We start from the raw sequence: 18,222 nt of genomic DNA, 5'->3' as shown, positions 1-18,222 counted from the left end.
TGAAATTGTACACAAATGTCAGTCCTGCAGGATTGAAAGAGGGAAGGGTGAAAAAATGATGGTTCAGAACATAGAACAATACAGCGCAGAACAGGCCCTTCGGCCCTCAATGTTGCGCCGACCTGTGAACTATTCTCAGCTCGTCACCCTACACTATTCCATCATCATCCATGTGCTTATCTAAGGATTGTTTAAAACTCCCTAATGTGGTTGAGTTGACTACATTAGCAGGTAGGGCATTCCACCCCCTTACCACACTCTGCGTAAAAAACCTGCCTCTGACATCTGTCTTAAATCTATCACCCCTCAATTTGTAGTTATGCCCCCTCGTACAAGCTGACATCATCATCCTAGGAAAAAGACTTTCACTGTCTATCCTATCTAACTCTCTGATCATCTTGTATGTCTCTATCAAATCCCCTTTTAGCCTTCTTCTTGCCAATGGGAACAGACCCAAGTCTCTCAGCCTTCCCTCATAAGACCTTCCCTCCAGACCAGGCAACATCCTCGTAAATCTCCTCTGCACCTTTTCCAATGCTTCCACATCCTTCCCGAAATATGGGGACCAGAACTGTACACACTAGAGTTATAGCATTTCCAGGAGAAAGTGAGGTCTGCAGATGCTGGAGATCAGAGATGGAAATGTGTTGCTGGAAAAGCGCAGGTCAGGCAGCATCCAGGGAACAGGAGAATCGACGTTTCGGGCATTAGCCCTTCTTCAGGAATGAAGAAGGGCTAATGCCCGAAACGTCGATTCTCCTGTTCCCTAGATGCTGCCTGACCTGCTGCGCTTTTCCAGCAACACATTTCCATCTCTTATAGCATTTCCAGTCAATGTTGGGGAGTTAAAAGTCCCCCATAATGACCACCCTGTTCCTTTCACTCCTACCCAGAATAATTTTGCTAATCCTCTCTTCCACCTCCCTGGGACTCTGCAGAGGCCTATAAAAAACTCCAAGCAGCGTGACCTCTCCTCTCCTGTTTCTAACCTCAGCCCACACTACCTCAGTAGACAAGTCCTCGTCAAAAGTTCTCTCAGCCACCGTTATACTATCCTTGACTAACAAGGTCACACCTCCTCCTCTTTTACCACCTTGCCTGTTCTTAATGAAAGATCTAAACCCTAGAACCTGCATCATCCATTCCTCACCCTGCTGTCTCCAAAATGACCACAACATCGAGTCCCAGGTACCTATCCATGCTGCAAGCTCACCTACTTTATTTCAGATACTTCTGGCGTTGAACTTCAAACCACTTCGCTGTCTGCCAGCACATTCCTGTGACCTCCCTACTCTCATCCTCCTGTGCACTGCAACTACACCTCCGGTTCCCATCTCCCTGCTGAGCTAGTTTAAACCCACCCGAATAGCACCAGCAAATTTCCCACCCAGGATATTAGTACCTGCCACCACTGCCATCATTCAATAAGGAAACACCAAAAAGTAAACAAAATCTCAATGAAAAAGTGCACTTCATAGTAATGCATGAGACTATCTAAATACCTCAATGAGATTACTGAAATCCAATCACTCTTCTATGTCTACATACATTAATGTATCTGTATCTCTCAATAATATTACCATTTCACAGTCATTTCTGTATGCATTTATTGAGTTTTGAAATTTAAAATAGATTCATTTTCCAGATATCCCATGATTGAATCATGCAAACTAGCAGAAGAAGCTCAGAATTCAGAAACTAACATTGGTTAAAGTATCAGTAACAGTAACGTATTTATTGGCTTACTTGATATCTGTTTGAATCCAGTAGCTGAATGGACAATTACATTCAGGAACCCATAAAGGCCAGGGGATTCATCATCTGCAAGCAAAGTAAAAGCATAGTGAATTGTATGATTAGCAATTAATTGAAGTGCCATTGTAATTTGTTCTCATCTTTTGATGCTATTATTATTTGAATAAAATACTTTTATGTAATTGATTTGTCTGGTCAAATTTATTAAAAACCCATCTGACAAAAGTTACTAGATCATTTTAAAGAGGGTTTAATAAATATGATGACTCTCAACAGCCCTCTGAACAATTAGGGATGGTCAATAAGTGCTGGCCGAGCCTGTGATGCCTACATCCTGTGAATGGATTAAAAAACACTGGAATTTAAAAAAAGTCTTCTGCTTACGAGGTACAACAATCAATCAGAAAGATGATGAACCTTTAATAGGAATCAACTTTAGGCTGGATGAGCTATGCATATGAATAGTCATAAATTAAAATATAACTTCTCTATCACCAGGCTTTCACATGTTACATCATAACTATTGTAGACCTATAAACACTTACTGTTCTCAATGAATAAGACTGACATAATATTGATGAAGCCAATGCATTTTGAATGGTTTGATGTTTGTTCCAGGTTTTCTCCAAAATATTGGCAAATTGGGCAAGAATACGGTAACTTTAAATGTAGGTTAATTTTCCTTTGTTTACAGGCTTAGCATACTTAAAATTCTTTCAGCCACAGCAACAGAATTTTCTGACATTAATTTTCTTAATTGGTCATCTTTCTCCTCACAAACAGTACATTCTGTGCTGAATGATATCTGTTTCAAGATTCCTGAGCTGTGAATAGCTAAAATACTAATTTGCTGCAGCAACTGGATTTACATGGCAAGCAATCAGAGAAATTGAATTAATTCTAGCTTGGAGAAGCACAAGCAATTGTTGATGTTCTTTGTCAACCTCATTCAAAGGAGTAATGGTGTATTAACACACTGTGTTAACAAGCACAGTGACAATATAGTTAGAGGATTCACAATGGTTTATTCATGTCAGTCTTGGTGCCTGTTTATCTACTGAGAGTTCAAACCTATTAAGTTTTGATGCCTGATGATTTGTACTGACCATCCCCTTTGGGTAAGGAGTGTGTACAGGTTATAAGCAGAATGTTTTCAGAATTCAGTTGGTAAACTGATAATAATTCAGTCAATGTGACATTGTACTAGCAGGTTCAGTAATTTGAGGCTTGTGGATTTATGTTTCAGCAACCTGCTAGTGTTTTATCAAACAAACGTATGAAAGAGCTCCCATTAAAAAAAAAGAGAGGCTGCAATACTTTCCCTTTCAATAACCCTGCATTCAAATACGCTGGTGGGTATGACTGTTCTACTTGTACAAGGGGTAGAAACATTCAACAGTACACAATGATAGTAAAATAAAACAAAGAACTGCAGATGCTAGAGATCTGAAACAAAACAGAAATTGCTGGTGAAACTCAGCATATGGCAGCATATGGGGAGAATGCAGATTTAACTATCTCAATGATAGTAAATTGCATACTATCAACAGACTAACCTCTTGCAGGACTTCTTAGAGACTAACAGCATCAAGGGATATGGAGATCCTGTTGGAAAGTGGCATTGAGGTGGGCAATCAATCAGTCATGGTCTGATTAGGTAGTGGGTCGGTGTCAACAGCTGCTCTTATTTCTATGCTCCTAGGCTAATGATGAGTTGGTGGAATGAGATGAACTTCAACTTAAATAAACATGACGTAATTAATTTTATTAGGAAGAACATGAAGAAACAATGCAAATTAAAGGATTCAATTTGAAAGAATATGCCAGAGTAGAGGGATCTGTGTGTATACGTGCATTACTCATTGAAGACAGCAGGACAGGTTTCAAGCATGATGTCAATGCAGTCACAATGGGCTCAATGGCTTTCCTTCTGCACTTAATTAATTCTTTGATGCTTTGAAGTTCAGAGATAAGTTAATAAAGCATACAATAACCTAAGCTTTATTAGTTGGTGCAGAGCAGAAGCAGGTTAATTGATTGATTTATTGTCACGTGTAATGAAGTACAGTGGAATGCTTTGCTTATGAGCAGTATGGGCAGATCACAGTAAGCAAGGATGTACAAATCAAAAAGACTAAGACAGAGGCATACAGCTTACACTGCACAGGGTGCGCGCTAGGCGTGATCAACTTTAGCAAGATCTGCATTATTTGAGGCAAGGGAATCCATTCATCAATCTAATAATAGCCGAGAAGAAGCTGTTGCTGAACCTGCTGGTGTGTATGTTCAGGCTTCTGTATCTTCTGCCACACGGAAAAGGTTATAGGAGATTATTACTTTGATGATGTTGGCAGCCTTTCCGCAGCAGCGAGCCACATAAGTGGAGTCCATGAATATAAGGTTGGCTTCTGTGATGGTCTGGGCCGTGCACGTCACCTTCTGTAGTTTCTTACATTCCTGGGCAGAGCAGTTGCCATACCAGGCCGTAATGCACCTGGACAGTATGCTTCCAAAGGCGCATTTGTACAAGTTGGCGAGGGTCCTTATGGACATGCCAAATTTCATGAGCTGTGTGAGGAAGAAAAGGCCTTGTTGTGCTCTCGTCTGTCGCATTTACCGTGGGAAGTCCAGGACTGATTGTCACTTATCGCCCCTCCAAGGATATTGACATCGTCCACCCTCTCATGCTCAGTTCTGTTGATGTATAATGGGCATGTTTTCATCCTTTCTTTCTGAAGTCAATGATCAGTTTTTTAGTTTTGCCGACATTGAGAGAGAGGTTGCTCTGACTGCACCATGTCAACAAGCCCTCCATATTCCTTATATACTTTGACCAATGTCATTGTGAGATATTCATCCTGCTATGGTGGTGTAGTCAGTGAACTTGTAGATGGCGTTCATTGGGAATTTGGTGACACAGTCATGGATGTACAGGGTGTACAGTCGGGGGTTGAGGACACATCCTCTTCAAGTGTTACGTGTTATGAGGTGCAGTTACCTATCTTCACTACCTTACCAATGAATCCGATCTGTGGGCCAGAAAGCTGAGGATATAGTTGCAGAGACCGGAGCCGAGACCAAGGTCATGAAGTTTTGAGAATAGTCTGGAGGGGATAATGGTGCTCTAGGTGGAGCTGTAGTAAATGAACAGGAGTCTGATGTACATGCCCTTGTTGTCCAAATGTTCCAGGGATGAGTGCAGGGTTAGGGATATGGTATTCATTGTGGACCTGTTAAGACAGTATGCAAAGTTTAGGGGATTGAGACAGGCTGGGAGACTAGAGTTGATGTAGGCCATGACCAGCCATTCATTGCTCTTCATGATAATTGGGGTCAGAGCCACTGGGTCATTAAGGACACTGCATGTGCTTTCTTAGGAAAGGGGGTGATGTGGTCTTCTTGAAGCAGGTTATTATATAAGTCACTCATTCAACCACAGGGAGAGTACCGTGTACAATTTTGGGCGCCACATATTAGGAAGGATGTGAAGGCATGAAAGAAAGTGCAGAGAAGATTTATGCAAACAGTTCTAAGGGTGAGGAACTCCAGTTATGGAGATAGTTAGAGATGTAAGGACCATTTTCCTAAGAAAGATGAGAGGAGAGTTAATAGGAATTTTCAAAATCACGAGGGATCCAAGCAGCATAGATAGAGAGAAACTCTTTCCACTCCTGAAAGTATTCAGAATAAGAGGGCAAAATTAAAGTAATTCATAAAAGGAGCAAAAAAACGATGATGAAAAACATTTACAGACTGTGAATAATGTAGCTAAGTTCTGGAACACACTGTCCGAAAGTGTAGTGGTTTAAGTGAGGCTTTCAAAAAGGAATTGGACAATTACCTGAAACAAAAGAATGTGAAGGGTGACTGGGTGAAGCAAGTTTTTCCAACCAAACAGCAATTATGGAGGAATAAAATTATTCTCAGACCCAAAGCTTACAATGTGCAAAACAGCAAACCAACATGTATTGGGGTCCAGTAAATAATATCACATCTCAGAACATCCTGAAAGATTGTGGCTTAGCACCGAAACTGCACCTGGATTAGTGGTGCTGGAAGAGCACAGCAGTTCAGGCAGCATCCAAGGAGCTTCGAAATCGACGTTTTGGGCAAAAGCCCTTCATCAGGAATAAAGGCAGTGAGGCTGGAGCGTGGAGAAATAAGCTAGAGGAGGGTGGGGATGGGGAGAAAGTAGCACAGAGTACAATAGGTGAGTGGGGGAGGGGATGAAGGTGATAGGTCAGGAAGGAGAGGGTGGAGTGGATAGGTGGGAAAGGAGATAGGCAGGTAGGACAAGTCCGGACAAGTCTTGGGGACAGTGTCCTCCGGCTGAAAGGCTAGATTAGATTAGATTACTTACAGTGTGGAAACAGGCCCTTCGGCCCAACAAGTCCACACCGACCCGCCAAAGCGCAACCCACCCATACCCCTACATTTACCCATTACCTAACACTACGGGCAATTTAGCATGGCCAATTCACCTGACCTGCACATCTTTGGATTGTGGGAGGAAACCGGAGCACCCGGAGGAAACCCACGCAGACACGGGGAGAATGTGCAAACTCCACACAGTCAGTCGCCTGAGGTGAGAACCCGGGTCTCGGGCGCTGTGAGGCAGCAGTGCTAACCACTGTGCCACCGTGCCACTTAGTTCTACCACCTTTTGCTTATGCTGTTTGGCACATGAGTATTGTATAAGTGCTTCATCAGGAATCAGCTTATGCTCGAAGCTTCCATTCTCCTGCTCCTCGGATGCCTGACCTGCTGTGCTTTTCCAGTACCACATGCTTTAACTCTGATCTCCAGCATCTGCAGTCACCTTCTCCTTATATTGTGTATTCACTAGGTTGGTGCCTTTTTTTGGTAGGCATTCTTGGTGCTGCGTCTGGCACGCCCTCTTGCATTCTTCATTGTACCTAGGTTGACCTTCTGGATTGATGATTTTTGTAGAGTGGGTTTTTTTTCTATTATTCATTCACAGGGTGGTCAAAGTCAGAAGTCACACAACACCCAGGTTATAGTCCAACAGGTTTATTTGAAATCACAACCTTTCAGAGCATTGCTCCATCGTCAGATGAAATGACTTCGTTTAATGAAGGGGCAGTACTCTGAAGGGTTGTGATTTCAAATAAATCTGTTGGACTATGACCTGGTGTTGAGTGACTTCTAACATTGTCTACCCTAGTCCAACATTAGCACCTCCACATCATGGCATTCGTAGGATGTGGGCATTGCTGACTGGCCAGCATTTATTGCCCGTCCACAGCTGCCCTTGAACTGAGTGACTTAGTAAGCCATTTCAGAGGGCAGTTGACAGTCAACCACATTGCTATGGCTCTGTAGACAAGACCAGGTGAGGATGGCAGATTTCCTTCCCTGAAGAACATTAGTGAGCCAGATGGTCCTTCCTCTCAATTGGTAAATGGTTTCACGATCATTAGGGGATTCTTAATTCAAGATTTTTTTTACATACATTGAATTCAAATTTTAGCATCTGCTGTGGCAAAATTTGAACAAGGGTCCCCAGAACATTAGCTAAGTTTCAGCATTAATAGTCTAGGGATAATACTACTAGGCCATCACCTCCCTTTAAATATACCAGACTATGAACGTAAAGATTGTATTGAAGGATTAGAACGTAGAACAGTACAGCATAGGAACAAGCGTTTTAGCACACAACATTGTGCTGAATTCTACTGATGCTGATGGCCCACAGCACCTCATGGATGCCCAGTCTTGAGTTGCAAGATCTGTTTAAAGTCCATCTCATTTAGGATAGTAATAATGCCACATAACATAACACAAAGTGAAGGTAGGATTTCGTGTCTACAATGACTATACAATGTCGCTCTTAGTGATACTATCATGGACAGATGCATCTGCAGTGGGGAGACTGGTGAGAAAAGGTCAAGTATGTGTTTCGCTTGTTGGTTTCCTCACCACCAGCCGAAGAACCAGATTGACAGCTCTGTCCTTTAGGACTCAAACAGCTCCATCAGTAGTGACGTTTCTGATCTATACTTAGTGGTAGATATTGAAGTCCCCCACCAGAGTACATTCTGTGCCCTTGCCATCCTCAGTGCTTCCTCCAAGTTGTGTTCAACATAGAGGAATACTTTTTCATCAGCCAACACAGAAAAGCATTACGTGGTGATCGGCAGGAAGTCTCCTTGCCTAATGTTTGACTTCTTGCTGCGAGAGTCAATGTTGAGGAATCGTAGGGTAACTCTCTCCTGACTGCAGACTGCTACCTTTGCTGGGTCTTTCCTGCTAGTGGGACAGGATATACCCAGGGATGGTTATGGTGTTGTTTGGGGCATGTAAGGTGTAATTCAGAGTATGACTATGTCAGATTGTTCCTTGATTAGATCACGTGACAGCTAGCACTAGCACCCAAATCCTAGTAAAGAGGACTTTGCAGGGTTGACAGCTTTATGTTAGCCGCTAGCATTTTTGGTGGCAGGTGGTATGTCCTGTTTCAATCCAGTGGTTGATTGTGATGATGCTGCTCCTTTAACAAGGTTATGTTGCCCTTGGTTTTTTCTTCAGAAAGTCGAAAAAACATAGGTTCCGAAAAGTCTATGAGTTTGAAGGGTTTTAGGGCCAGTTTGATTATAGCTAACAGATACTGCCTCATGAAAAAGGCTTTCTTTTTTTTTACAAACTATTGTACAATGAAAGGGGAGTGGCCAGTTCTCCCAGCTCAGCTTATCTTTGGTTTGATTTGTTTTTTGTCATTCTGGCTATTCACTGAAAGCAGTCAGTAGTGTTGTAAAGTTGCAGAACTCAAAAAAAGCAGATCCATGCTGATCCTCTCTCTCTGACTTTTCTCCTGTAAGACCCTGTGTTTGATTTTACCTTTTGTGCCAAGGGATGTTTATGGAGATTGTTGCAGTATTTGAAATAGCATCATTAAATTGAGATAATCTGCTGGATTTTCGGAGAGGTTAAATTATTCACTATTCTATTCTCTCTTGTTTGCTTCATTGCAAATAAATTCTGTTTTATTTAAAACCAAGTGGCTGGACCAAGCGACTCATTCCTGGAATATTTCCTGCTTAAAATAACTAGCAAAGTTAGGAGCCAGGCTACTTTCTTGAAATGTTTTGAGGGGGTCTGGCCTGGTAAATAACATGATCCAGTTGAATGGCTTCTAGGCTCTTTCACAAAACAATAAAAAATTAACCATTATGCCTTAAAATCACATGCAGGCAAGACCAAGCGAGGAAAACAGTCTCATTTCTTAAAAGATATTTGAGTTTTGATGGGTTTTTATGACAATGGTTTTTACAACAAAATGGTTTCATGGTTGTCATTAAACTTTTAATTCCAAACTTTTATTGAATTTAAAGTCCACCACCTACTCCGCTGGGATTTATACCCATGTCTCCAGAACATAAGCTGGCTCTCTGGTTTACCAGTCTAATGACAACATCACTAGGTTGTCACCTCCTATGCGCCAGGTCTCTTCAACTAGTTCAGCTTTCATACCCACAAGTTGCCTGTATTTTAGTTTAATATGCTAGTCTTAGACCTACTTTTCACCCTTTCAATTGATGTAAAATTCAACCATATTATGATTGCTGCTACCTAGAGGTGGCTTTACTTGTTACATTACGAAATATCAAGTTTAGTATATCCTGCACTCTGGTCAATTCTAGAGCATGTTGCTCTTAAGAACCTCTCGAAAACATTTTACGAACCTCTGATTGAACTTACTACATGGTATCATGGTAGCCCACAAACCCACCAACACGCCAAAACAGCAGCTAATGAACTTAAAAGACCCTATACAGACAACAAGCAAAACTAGTGTTATTTACAAAATATCGTGCAAGGACTCTAAGTATTGGACAAACAGGCAGAAAACTAGCCACCAGGATATATGAACATCAAATAGCCACACAATGACATAACCCTCTCTCATTAGTATCCTTACATACGGATGAGGAAGGACACCACTTTGACTGGGACAACACATCCATCCTAGGACAAGCCAAACAGAGTTACGCACGAGAATTCCTGGAAGCATGGCATTCAAACCGGAACTCTATCAACAAACTAGTTGACACCATCTACCACCCGCTGAGAAAAAGAACAGGAAATGACATCACCACAGGAAATGACATCACCAACTCAAAGAAACCCAAACATATAAATAGAAAGCAGGAATTATTGCCTGGAGGCCCACTGAAAATGTTGCCTAGTAGGGTGATGACACGGCTGGAAATGAGCCTTCCAACTCAGCGAACAGAGCTACATCCTGAACTTACTACTGCCATGATTATTACTGTTCCTTTATCTTAAGCACATAATATTTCTTTTTGTCTGCTACTTCCTATGTTGTGATTACTGTTACGGAGCCTATAGACCAACCCACTAATGATTTATTTCCTCTACACTTCTTTATCTACCCCCATCCTGCATTCTGATCTCCTAAACATCTAAAAATTGTACCAAACCAGCTTTGATTGAGTGCTCGCCATCTACTGACAACAATTATCTAGCTTCCTATTATTCTCACATGACAATTTTAAAAAAACTGTACTATGGGCTCATTTTCATGCCACACATACAGTCCAGTGGTCATGTTTTTGCATAGCACACCAAACTTTTCATGTTTTTTTTAAGCATACCACACAGGTCCTTTGCCACACTCTGATAGGTGCAGTTCTCAGACTCCTTCCTTCCATCTTCCAGCGCAGCATCGCAACCATAATCATTCACAGTTTCTCCCTCAGCATGGTATGTAGCAATGTCAGATTCCCTCACAACTGCTTTTGACTCATTGTTTTCAATTTAAACTGGAGGGTGAGCATTAATTACGAATTCACTTGAGTCTCATCTGAAAGATGATACTGCCCGTCAATGCAGCACTTCCTCAATACTACATTTAAGTGTCAGGTTCAGACTTTTGGTTTTAAGTATCTGGATTAGGACCGAGGATAGAAGGAGATTTGTATGGAACATAAAACCTAAATGTAAACTGGTGGGCTCAATAGGCTGTTTTCTGTTCTGCAAAATATTTTTTAGGGGAAAATATGACAAATCATTCGGAAATATCTAGTTCAGAGCCACGCTCAAAATATCATAAAAACACATTTTGTTTCTTACCTTCTTTATTGATAGTTAATGGAATGTTGTGAACGGTTTGCAGCTTCACACATGAATTTGTGAGCATCTGTAGTTCAACAGAAGTGAGTGAAAAACTCTTAAAACCTGAAAAGAAAACATATTTTAGCCACTGAACTGAAAATGCATGATTACCAGTAGGACTTGGAAAGCAAGCGAGTATTTTTATTTTGTTTTATTTTTAAAGGCATTGTATGATACAATATTGATAAAATTCACAAACTTAAAATAGCAAACACCACTGAAAAAGACAATGTAAGAGGGTTCAAAAATACTTAAATGCCTGGATAGGAAGGGATTAAGCAGCATTCTGGAAGTTTAGAGAACTGAATCATTTCATTTTGATGAGCATGAAAATACTTCCTGTCCACAAGAAATCTTTTGAACATCAGTTATAATTCTATTTTTAATTTCTTAATTATTTCCTGCTACAGGTCTCAACAGTCACTTGGGCTGCAGCTTCAACTAAGACGGTGACAATAATAGCGAGTAAGACTAGAGAGAAAGAGGAATGAATAAAGGACAAGAGAAAGCAGAGAGAGAAAGGGACAGCACGAGCATGAATGAGAGGGGAGCAAAAGTTGAAAAGGGGAACAAGGAGGAGGGGGGAGGGAAGGAATGGTGAGTGAGAAGAGGGAGGTCAGAAAGGAAGTGAGTGAAGGGAACAGGAATAGGGAGAATGGAACTGAGAAAACTAAGGGTAGAGAGTGGAGCATAGTGCAGAGAGAAACAGAGGAACTGAATGAGTGAGTGAGAGTGTGAGTGAGAGTGTGAGAGAGAGAGTGTGTGTGAGAGAGAGAGAGAGAGAGTGAGAGAGTGTGTGAGAGAGAGTGTGTGTGAGAGAGAGAGAGAGAGAGAGAGAGAGAGAGAGAGAGAGAGAGAGAGAGAGTGTGAGTGAGTGAGTGAGTGAGTGAGTGAGTGAGTGAGTGAGAGAGAGAGAGAGAGAAAGAATTGAGAATGTGCATGTGAAAGACCCTCTGATTTGCCCATCTCTTCAATTAGATATACTATCTTGAGCCTGTTGTGGGGAAAATCACCAGTCTCGGAGCCAGAATTGGAATTCAATCTCTGAGCTTATTGTACAAAGAAACTGGAGCTCCGGGGAAAGAGAGACATCTGACAGCACGGCTGTCAGCTGTGAGCCTTTTCTTAGCCTCCGAGCACATCCCAATATTTTATACATTTCATGGTCCAGATATGGAGTTAAAAATCACACAACACCAGGTTATAGTCCAACAGGTTTAATTGGAAGCACAGTAGCTTTCGGAGCACGGAGCTCAAGCCTGCCTTGAGAAAAAATGAGGACTGCAGATGCTGGAGATCAGAGTCGAGAGTGTGGTGCTGAAAAATCACAGCAGGTCAAGCAACATCTGAGGAGCAGGAGAATCGACTTTTCTGGCAAAAGCCCTTTCATCAGGGCTTCCTAAAGGACTTACGCCCGAAACGTCAATTCTCCTGCTCCTTGGATGCTGCCTGACCTGCTGTGCTTTTCCAGCATCACACTCTTAAACCTGCTTTGGTACAAACTAAATAGAATTATAGCCTCATGCAAAGTGCTAGAAGTCTGAACTGACAACAGGAAGTGTTAGAAGTACCCAGGCCAGGCAATATCGTGCAGAGAGAAATAAAGTTAACATCAGAATAGAATACCACTCTAACACAGCAGATACAGCAGGAAGTCATCCTCTCACAACATGTGAACATGCCATGTCTAAAGTCATAGTTGATGAGTTTACTTTTGTATAACTAACTCATTCACATTCAGACATTTTAAGCTGTTGGTTGAGAAAAATGTGTGCAGTATTGAAATAATCCTTTATGAATGAGTCTGGCATAGTAATATCATAAATTTAAAAAAATTTAACTCTGACAACGACCGAATCTACCACAACATTTTAGTGCGACACTGCAGGTATTTTATGTGCAAACTCTAGGAAACCTTGTGTTGCAGGTTTGCAGACCCTGTCCAAATTTTTAATATAAATGAAATAAAATTACTTACATTTCTTTTGCTGCTCACGGATGATTTCTCTCCATTCAGCCCTCTCATAATCTGATGATATCAGGAATACATAGCTCTACAGATAGAGGATATCTTACAATGTGCAAATTTCCAAAAGTCACCATAAAATTAGTAGTACAAATTCTCCATTTCATATGTATAAAACATAGATCTGACAACAGTCTTACAAAATCAAAATTTAGCATCGTTACTCAGATACAAACCTAAACCGTTATCTCAGAAACAGAAGTGGGGGAGAAATACAAAATAAAGATTTGGTGAATTGATGAGATTTATTCTGATTTTCTCTCCACGTTCTTTCCTGATCTATATCATATCAGCTGTCTGTATTAAATTTAAGACCATAATAAATACAAACAGGAGGAAATCATTCAGTTCCTCGAGCCTGCACCGCCATTCAGCAAGATCATGGCTGATTCAACATTCCTCACACCCACTTTCCTGTGTTGTCTCACTAACCCTTGATTTCGCTACTGATCAAGAATCTACCTCAGCCTTAAATATACAGAAGGACTCTGCCCCCTCAGCTCTTTATAGCAAGGAGTTCCAAAGATTCACAACCCTCTACAAGAAGAAATTCCTCTTTATTTCAGTCTTAAACAGGCAGCCCTTTAGTCCGAGACAATGTCCTCTAGTGCTAGGCTCTCCTAGGAGGGGAAACATCCTCTCAGCATTTCCCATCAAGCCCCTTAAGAATTCTATATGTTTCAACAAAATCACCTCTCAGTCTTCTCAGCTCCAGTTAGTAGAGTGCCAACCTGTTTAGCCTGTGTTCATAAAATCCCTCCATACCTTCTCTCAACTGCCTCCAATGAAATTATATCTTTCCTTAAGGGGACCAAAATTGCTTAAATTATTTCATATGTGGTTTCGCCAGCACCTTGTCCAGTTAAAGGAAGACTTCCCAACTCTTATTCCCAATCCCCCCTGATATCGGGCAATATTCTAATAGCTTTCCTGATTACCTCCTCTGTACCTGTTTGCTAGCTTTCTATGCTTGATGTGTTGTAGCTTTCTGCACTTTTTCTCCACTTTTGTTCTCCAACTTTTCCAACTTGAAAAATTTTACATTTTCCCACATTATATTCCATTTGCCAATTTTATGCCCACTTAATATATCTCTATAAACTGTACACTCTTTGCAATTTGCCTTTCTACATATTTTTATGTCACCTGCAAATTTGGCTACAGGACATTCACCTCCTTCCTCCAAGTCATTAATATACAATGTAAACAGTTGCAATCCCAGCACTGATTGCTGTGGAAACCCACACTGGTTACAGGTTGCCAATCTGAAAATGAACCCCTAATACCCAGTTTCCTGCCCATTAGCCAATACTCTATACTTGCTAAACATTACCTCCAACACTATGATACTGAAATTTGACCCTTTTGAGACATCAGACTGTAGTAAGTAGAGCCTTGGAGTAAGGAGACTTAGGCTGTGCCTGCCATGTTGAGTTTCTGTATTCATATATAATGTTGTGGTGAAGGCCTGGTGCTTCAGTCCCAAAGATGAAAATTAAGTAATCTTTATACTTGGATTTATGGGCGGCACGGTGGCACAGTGGTTAGCACTGCTGCCTCGCAGCGCCAGAGATCCGGGTTCAATTCCCGCCTCAGGCGACTGACTGTGTGGAGTTTGCACGTTCTCCCCGTGTCTGCGTGGGTTTCCTCCGGGTGCTCCGGTTTCCTCCCACAGTCCAAAGATGTGCAGGTCAGGTGAATTGGCCATGCTAAATTGCCCGTAGTGTTAGGTAAGGGGTAAATGTAGGGGTATGGTTGGGTTACGCTTCGGCGGGTCGGTGTGGACTTGTTGGGCCGAAGGGCCTGTTTCCACACTGTAAAGTAATCTAATCTAATTAATGTGACACACGCTGCGTAGAATGTACTATTTTAATTCTCACTCAAAATTATTTGACATTCTTAGGATGTCCCAGCCTTTGTAGAAAACAAGTTTGAAATACACAATCCCAGTGAATGAATAGGGTGATAATTACCTTGCCATGCCTGTTATGTACTCTGAAAGCCATGTTTGGAGACATCAGCAGTAACAGAGATTCCTGTTCTGATAGTTTCTTTTTCAGCCGTTCAATCACTTTGCTGCCTTTATTGGCTTTCTGAACAAAAAAAGACAATATTGAAGTTAGTACTTTAAGAGTTTCAAGTTTATATTTCAATGAATATTTCCTTTCTCAATATTCAAACAACGTAGATAGAAAAAACTCCATTTCAACTGAAACTAACTCTTCACACAGTTTATCAATAACTATGTTGCATGAGTCTGGGACACAATATGATATATTCAAATCATTGAGCTAATGATGTCTCCCTGTCCCCTGAAATTAGTAATTATAGGTATTAATCATTGTTCTAGATACTCCATAGGATATTTAGAAATAACAGCTGAGAATCTGAGCTTCCAATAGTGAATATTGCGAGGTTTGGCACAGAGGTGCAACAGAAACCTGGAAGTTGTGTTTCTCCAAAAATAACCTGGGTAAGTTCATCCTGATAGTCATCCCTGAATCTGTCAGCATGGATATTTGAGGTGATTGGCCTGTATCTATATACACAATTGTGTTGATTTATTTAGAGATGGTCCGAATTCTGCTGGCATTCCACCCTCCCTCCTCTGTCTCTGCTCACAATCCCAATCCTCCTCCACCAGTTACCTCCAATATCCACACAAGTTCTTCCATCTCCACCTTTCCGTTTCTGCTTACAAGACCCTCCCTTTCCTTCAGTGTCATTGGTGCACTTCTGGTTTTAATCATAAACCCATTCTCATTCTTTAGGTTTGCCTCATGTCACTCTACCTTTTACAGGCCTGGCACTGCTCACAATCTGTGCTCCTGGCACCAAAATCTCTGTTTAAACTTCTATTTAAATCTCTCACCCTTATCACACCTGTTGTTCCTCAGCTTTGCAGCAGGGGACAAGGTTGGACAATGTGGCTAGGTCTCATAGGGCTGGAGAAAGTGAGGTCTGCAGATGCTGGAGATCAGAGCTGAAAATGTGTTGCTGAAAAAGCGCAGCAGGTCAGGCAGCATCCAGGGAACAGGAGAATCGACGTTTCGGGCATAAGCCTGAAGAAGGGCTTATGCCTGAAACATCGGTTCTCCTGTTCCCTGGATGCTGCCTTACCTGCTGCGCTTTTCCAGCAACACATTTTCAGCTCATAGGGCTGGAAGCTGAGCTGTTGGTCAAATGGAGATAGGGAGGCTGGGGCTACAGGTCCAGGTCTATGGAATTGGTGGGGATTGGGGAGCTGGAATAAAAAAGTTGAATAAAAAAAATTGTTGAAAGAATGAAAATATTTAAAAACAAACATTTATTCGTTACCAAGCTAAAGGCTCAACACCTTGAGCTCATGACATTAATAGGAAGCCTGCCATGCCGGAATTGCACCTCACCATTCAACCTCCCTCCCGATATCACTAGATTCACTATTATCCCATAATAATAATCATTAACATTTTACAACAATATAGGCATTTATTTTTGTGACAATCTCTCCTTGTCTTAATTAAATGTGCAAATTGCTTCTCTGCCCAACAAAAATTATGCAGAATGGATTGAGTCTCCCACTTCCCAAAGGTTTCAATAGAAACACACCTTGACTTTTACCTTTGAGCTTCCTTCCAATAACCCTACCTTTCACATGATGGAGAACTGATTATTCATTGAGTCATAGGCATGTCTATGATACATTATGTAGGCCAATCTATAAGTTTTAATACAAACAGCTACTATAAACTGCAAAGTATCCTAAAAGGGAAGGAGTCCATATGACCTTTCATCTTCCCATCAGTAAATTCTAACACAGTGAAATTGTGCTTGAAATAAACATTAATTGTTCAATCTTTTCTGAAAGTGTCGTATGACATATCCATTGTTACAATGATCGGGAGAAGGGTCAGAATAACGTTGCTCATTCTACAAACCTTTTTAAAAATATAGTTTGTTTGAAAATCCAAGGTCTAAATCAAATGAAATTAACAGATACTACATATAATTCCATAAGCCTGTGTTTGACATCGCATATTAGATTGCTCTAATATTTAAAATAACTTCTAAAGATGAAAAGTTGAGTGGGAAACTTAAGATAAATTAATCCAAATACAGCTTCACATGATGTCTTGAAGTTGAGACGACAGGAAGTAGAGTCACAAATTGCCTGTGATACAGCATATCGAAATTATTTAAATCTTTAAACCCCTTAAATTGTATCAGACCTTAATTTTTGGTCATCCAATAAAATTAAAACCCTTGAGTCAGTTTAAAATTGTTCATAAATTAAGTGCTGCTTTGGGCTTTTTGTCACTGAAAAATGGATTGTACTTGCCCTACTCATGTACATTTGGACCTTGCAGCAAATAAGTAGGATCTCAGCTTCCATTTTTAGTGGAAGGCCGGAACTCCCTGTAACCATGTAAACCATTCTTCCATATTAATAGCTCATTTAAATAACAGCTTTAACAGAACAAAACACGGGGGTAAAAACATAACCAAATAAAAATAAACAGTGGGAACCGAAGTAATATTAGAAAGGATGAACAAAAGCTGTATTAAAGAACTGGATTAAAGATGAGAATTTTCCTAAGGGGTTTGAAAGCAAAGATGTGGGTAGGTTCAGGGAAGGAATTCTAGAGTGTGATACCAAGCTACCAACAATGGGACAACAGCATTCAAAAAATGCAGGGTCAGAGGAATACACATGTTGGCAGGAGAGACTCTTTTCATTTTATAGATGTGGGTATTGCTGGCTAGGTCTGCATTTATTGCCCATCCCGAAATGCCCAGAGTTAATACTCAACCACTTTGCTGTCGGTCTGGAGTCACATGTAGGCCAGACCAGTTTCCTTCTCTTGAAGGATATTAGTGAACCAGATGGGCTTTTCCAACAATCAACAATAGTATCGTGGTCATCATTAGACTCTTCATTCAAGATTTTTTACTGAATTCAATTTTTATCCAGGTCTCCAGAAATTACCGGGTCTCTGGATTAATATTTTGGCAACAACATAATTAGGTCATTGCCACCCAGGCTGAAAGACACTGTAGAGGACTAGGCCTCAAAAGTATTTAAATACCGGGATGTCAATTTTAATTTGACGTATTCGAACACAGGAAGTTGAAATCTACTAGAGGTTGAATAATTAAATACAGCGTCACATACTCAAGGAAACTAAATTACACACATTAAATGACAGCCTCACTAGTATATTCTGCATCCAGAACTTTTTTTTAAATGCAGGTGACCAGGGCATGGGCTGCTGACAAGTGGAACTTAATGCAGGACATATTTT

The 18,222-nt window shown here is 40.9% G+C and overlaps 1 protein-coding gene across 3 annotated transcripts in view; it reads right to left on the bottom strand.

Annotated features, from left to right (window-relative positions):
- Nucleotides 1–18,222, bottom strand: part of LOC122562879 (breakpoint cluster region protein) — a 487,786-nt gene that overhangs the window by 139,434 nt on the left and 330,130 nt on the right. For all 3 annotated transcript variants that reach the window (XR_015761290.1, XM_043716188.2, XM_043716189.2), the window contains exons 11-14: nt 14,911–15,030; nt 12,890–12,965; nt 10,870–10,974; nt 1,747–1,821 (exon numbers count right to left, since the gene is read on the bottom strand). Coding sequence is in view for 2 of the 3 variants with exons in the window: in XM_043716188.2 (XP_043572123.2) it covers nt 1,747–1,821; nt 10,870–10,974; nt 12,890–12,965; nt 14,911–15,030 (376 nt within the window). In the remaining variant the exon portion in view is untranslated. The remainder of the gene's footprint in view (nt 1–1,746; nt 1,822–10,869; nt 10,975–12,889; nt 12,966–14,910; nt 15,031–18,222) is intronic.

The sequence above is a fragment of the Chiloscyllium plagiosum genome, unplaced genomic scaffold (genome assembly GCF_037043375.1).
Source record: "Chiloscyllium plagiosum isolate Xiang-an unplaced genomic scaffold, Cpla_swu_hap1 HiC_scaffold_24, whole genome shotgun sequence".
In the NCBI taxonomy this organism is placed as follows: Eukaryota; Metazoa; Chordata; class Chondrichthyes; order Orectolobiformes; family Hemiscylliidae; genus Chiloscyllium; species Chiloscyllium plagiosum.
The sequence above is the reverse complement of the archived record's forward strand: the minus strand, read 5'-3'. Positions and strand labels throughout refer to the sequence as shown.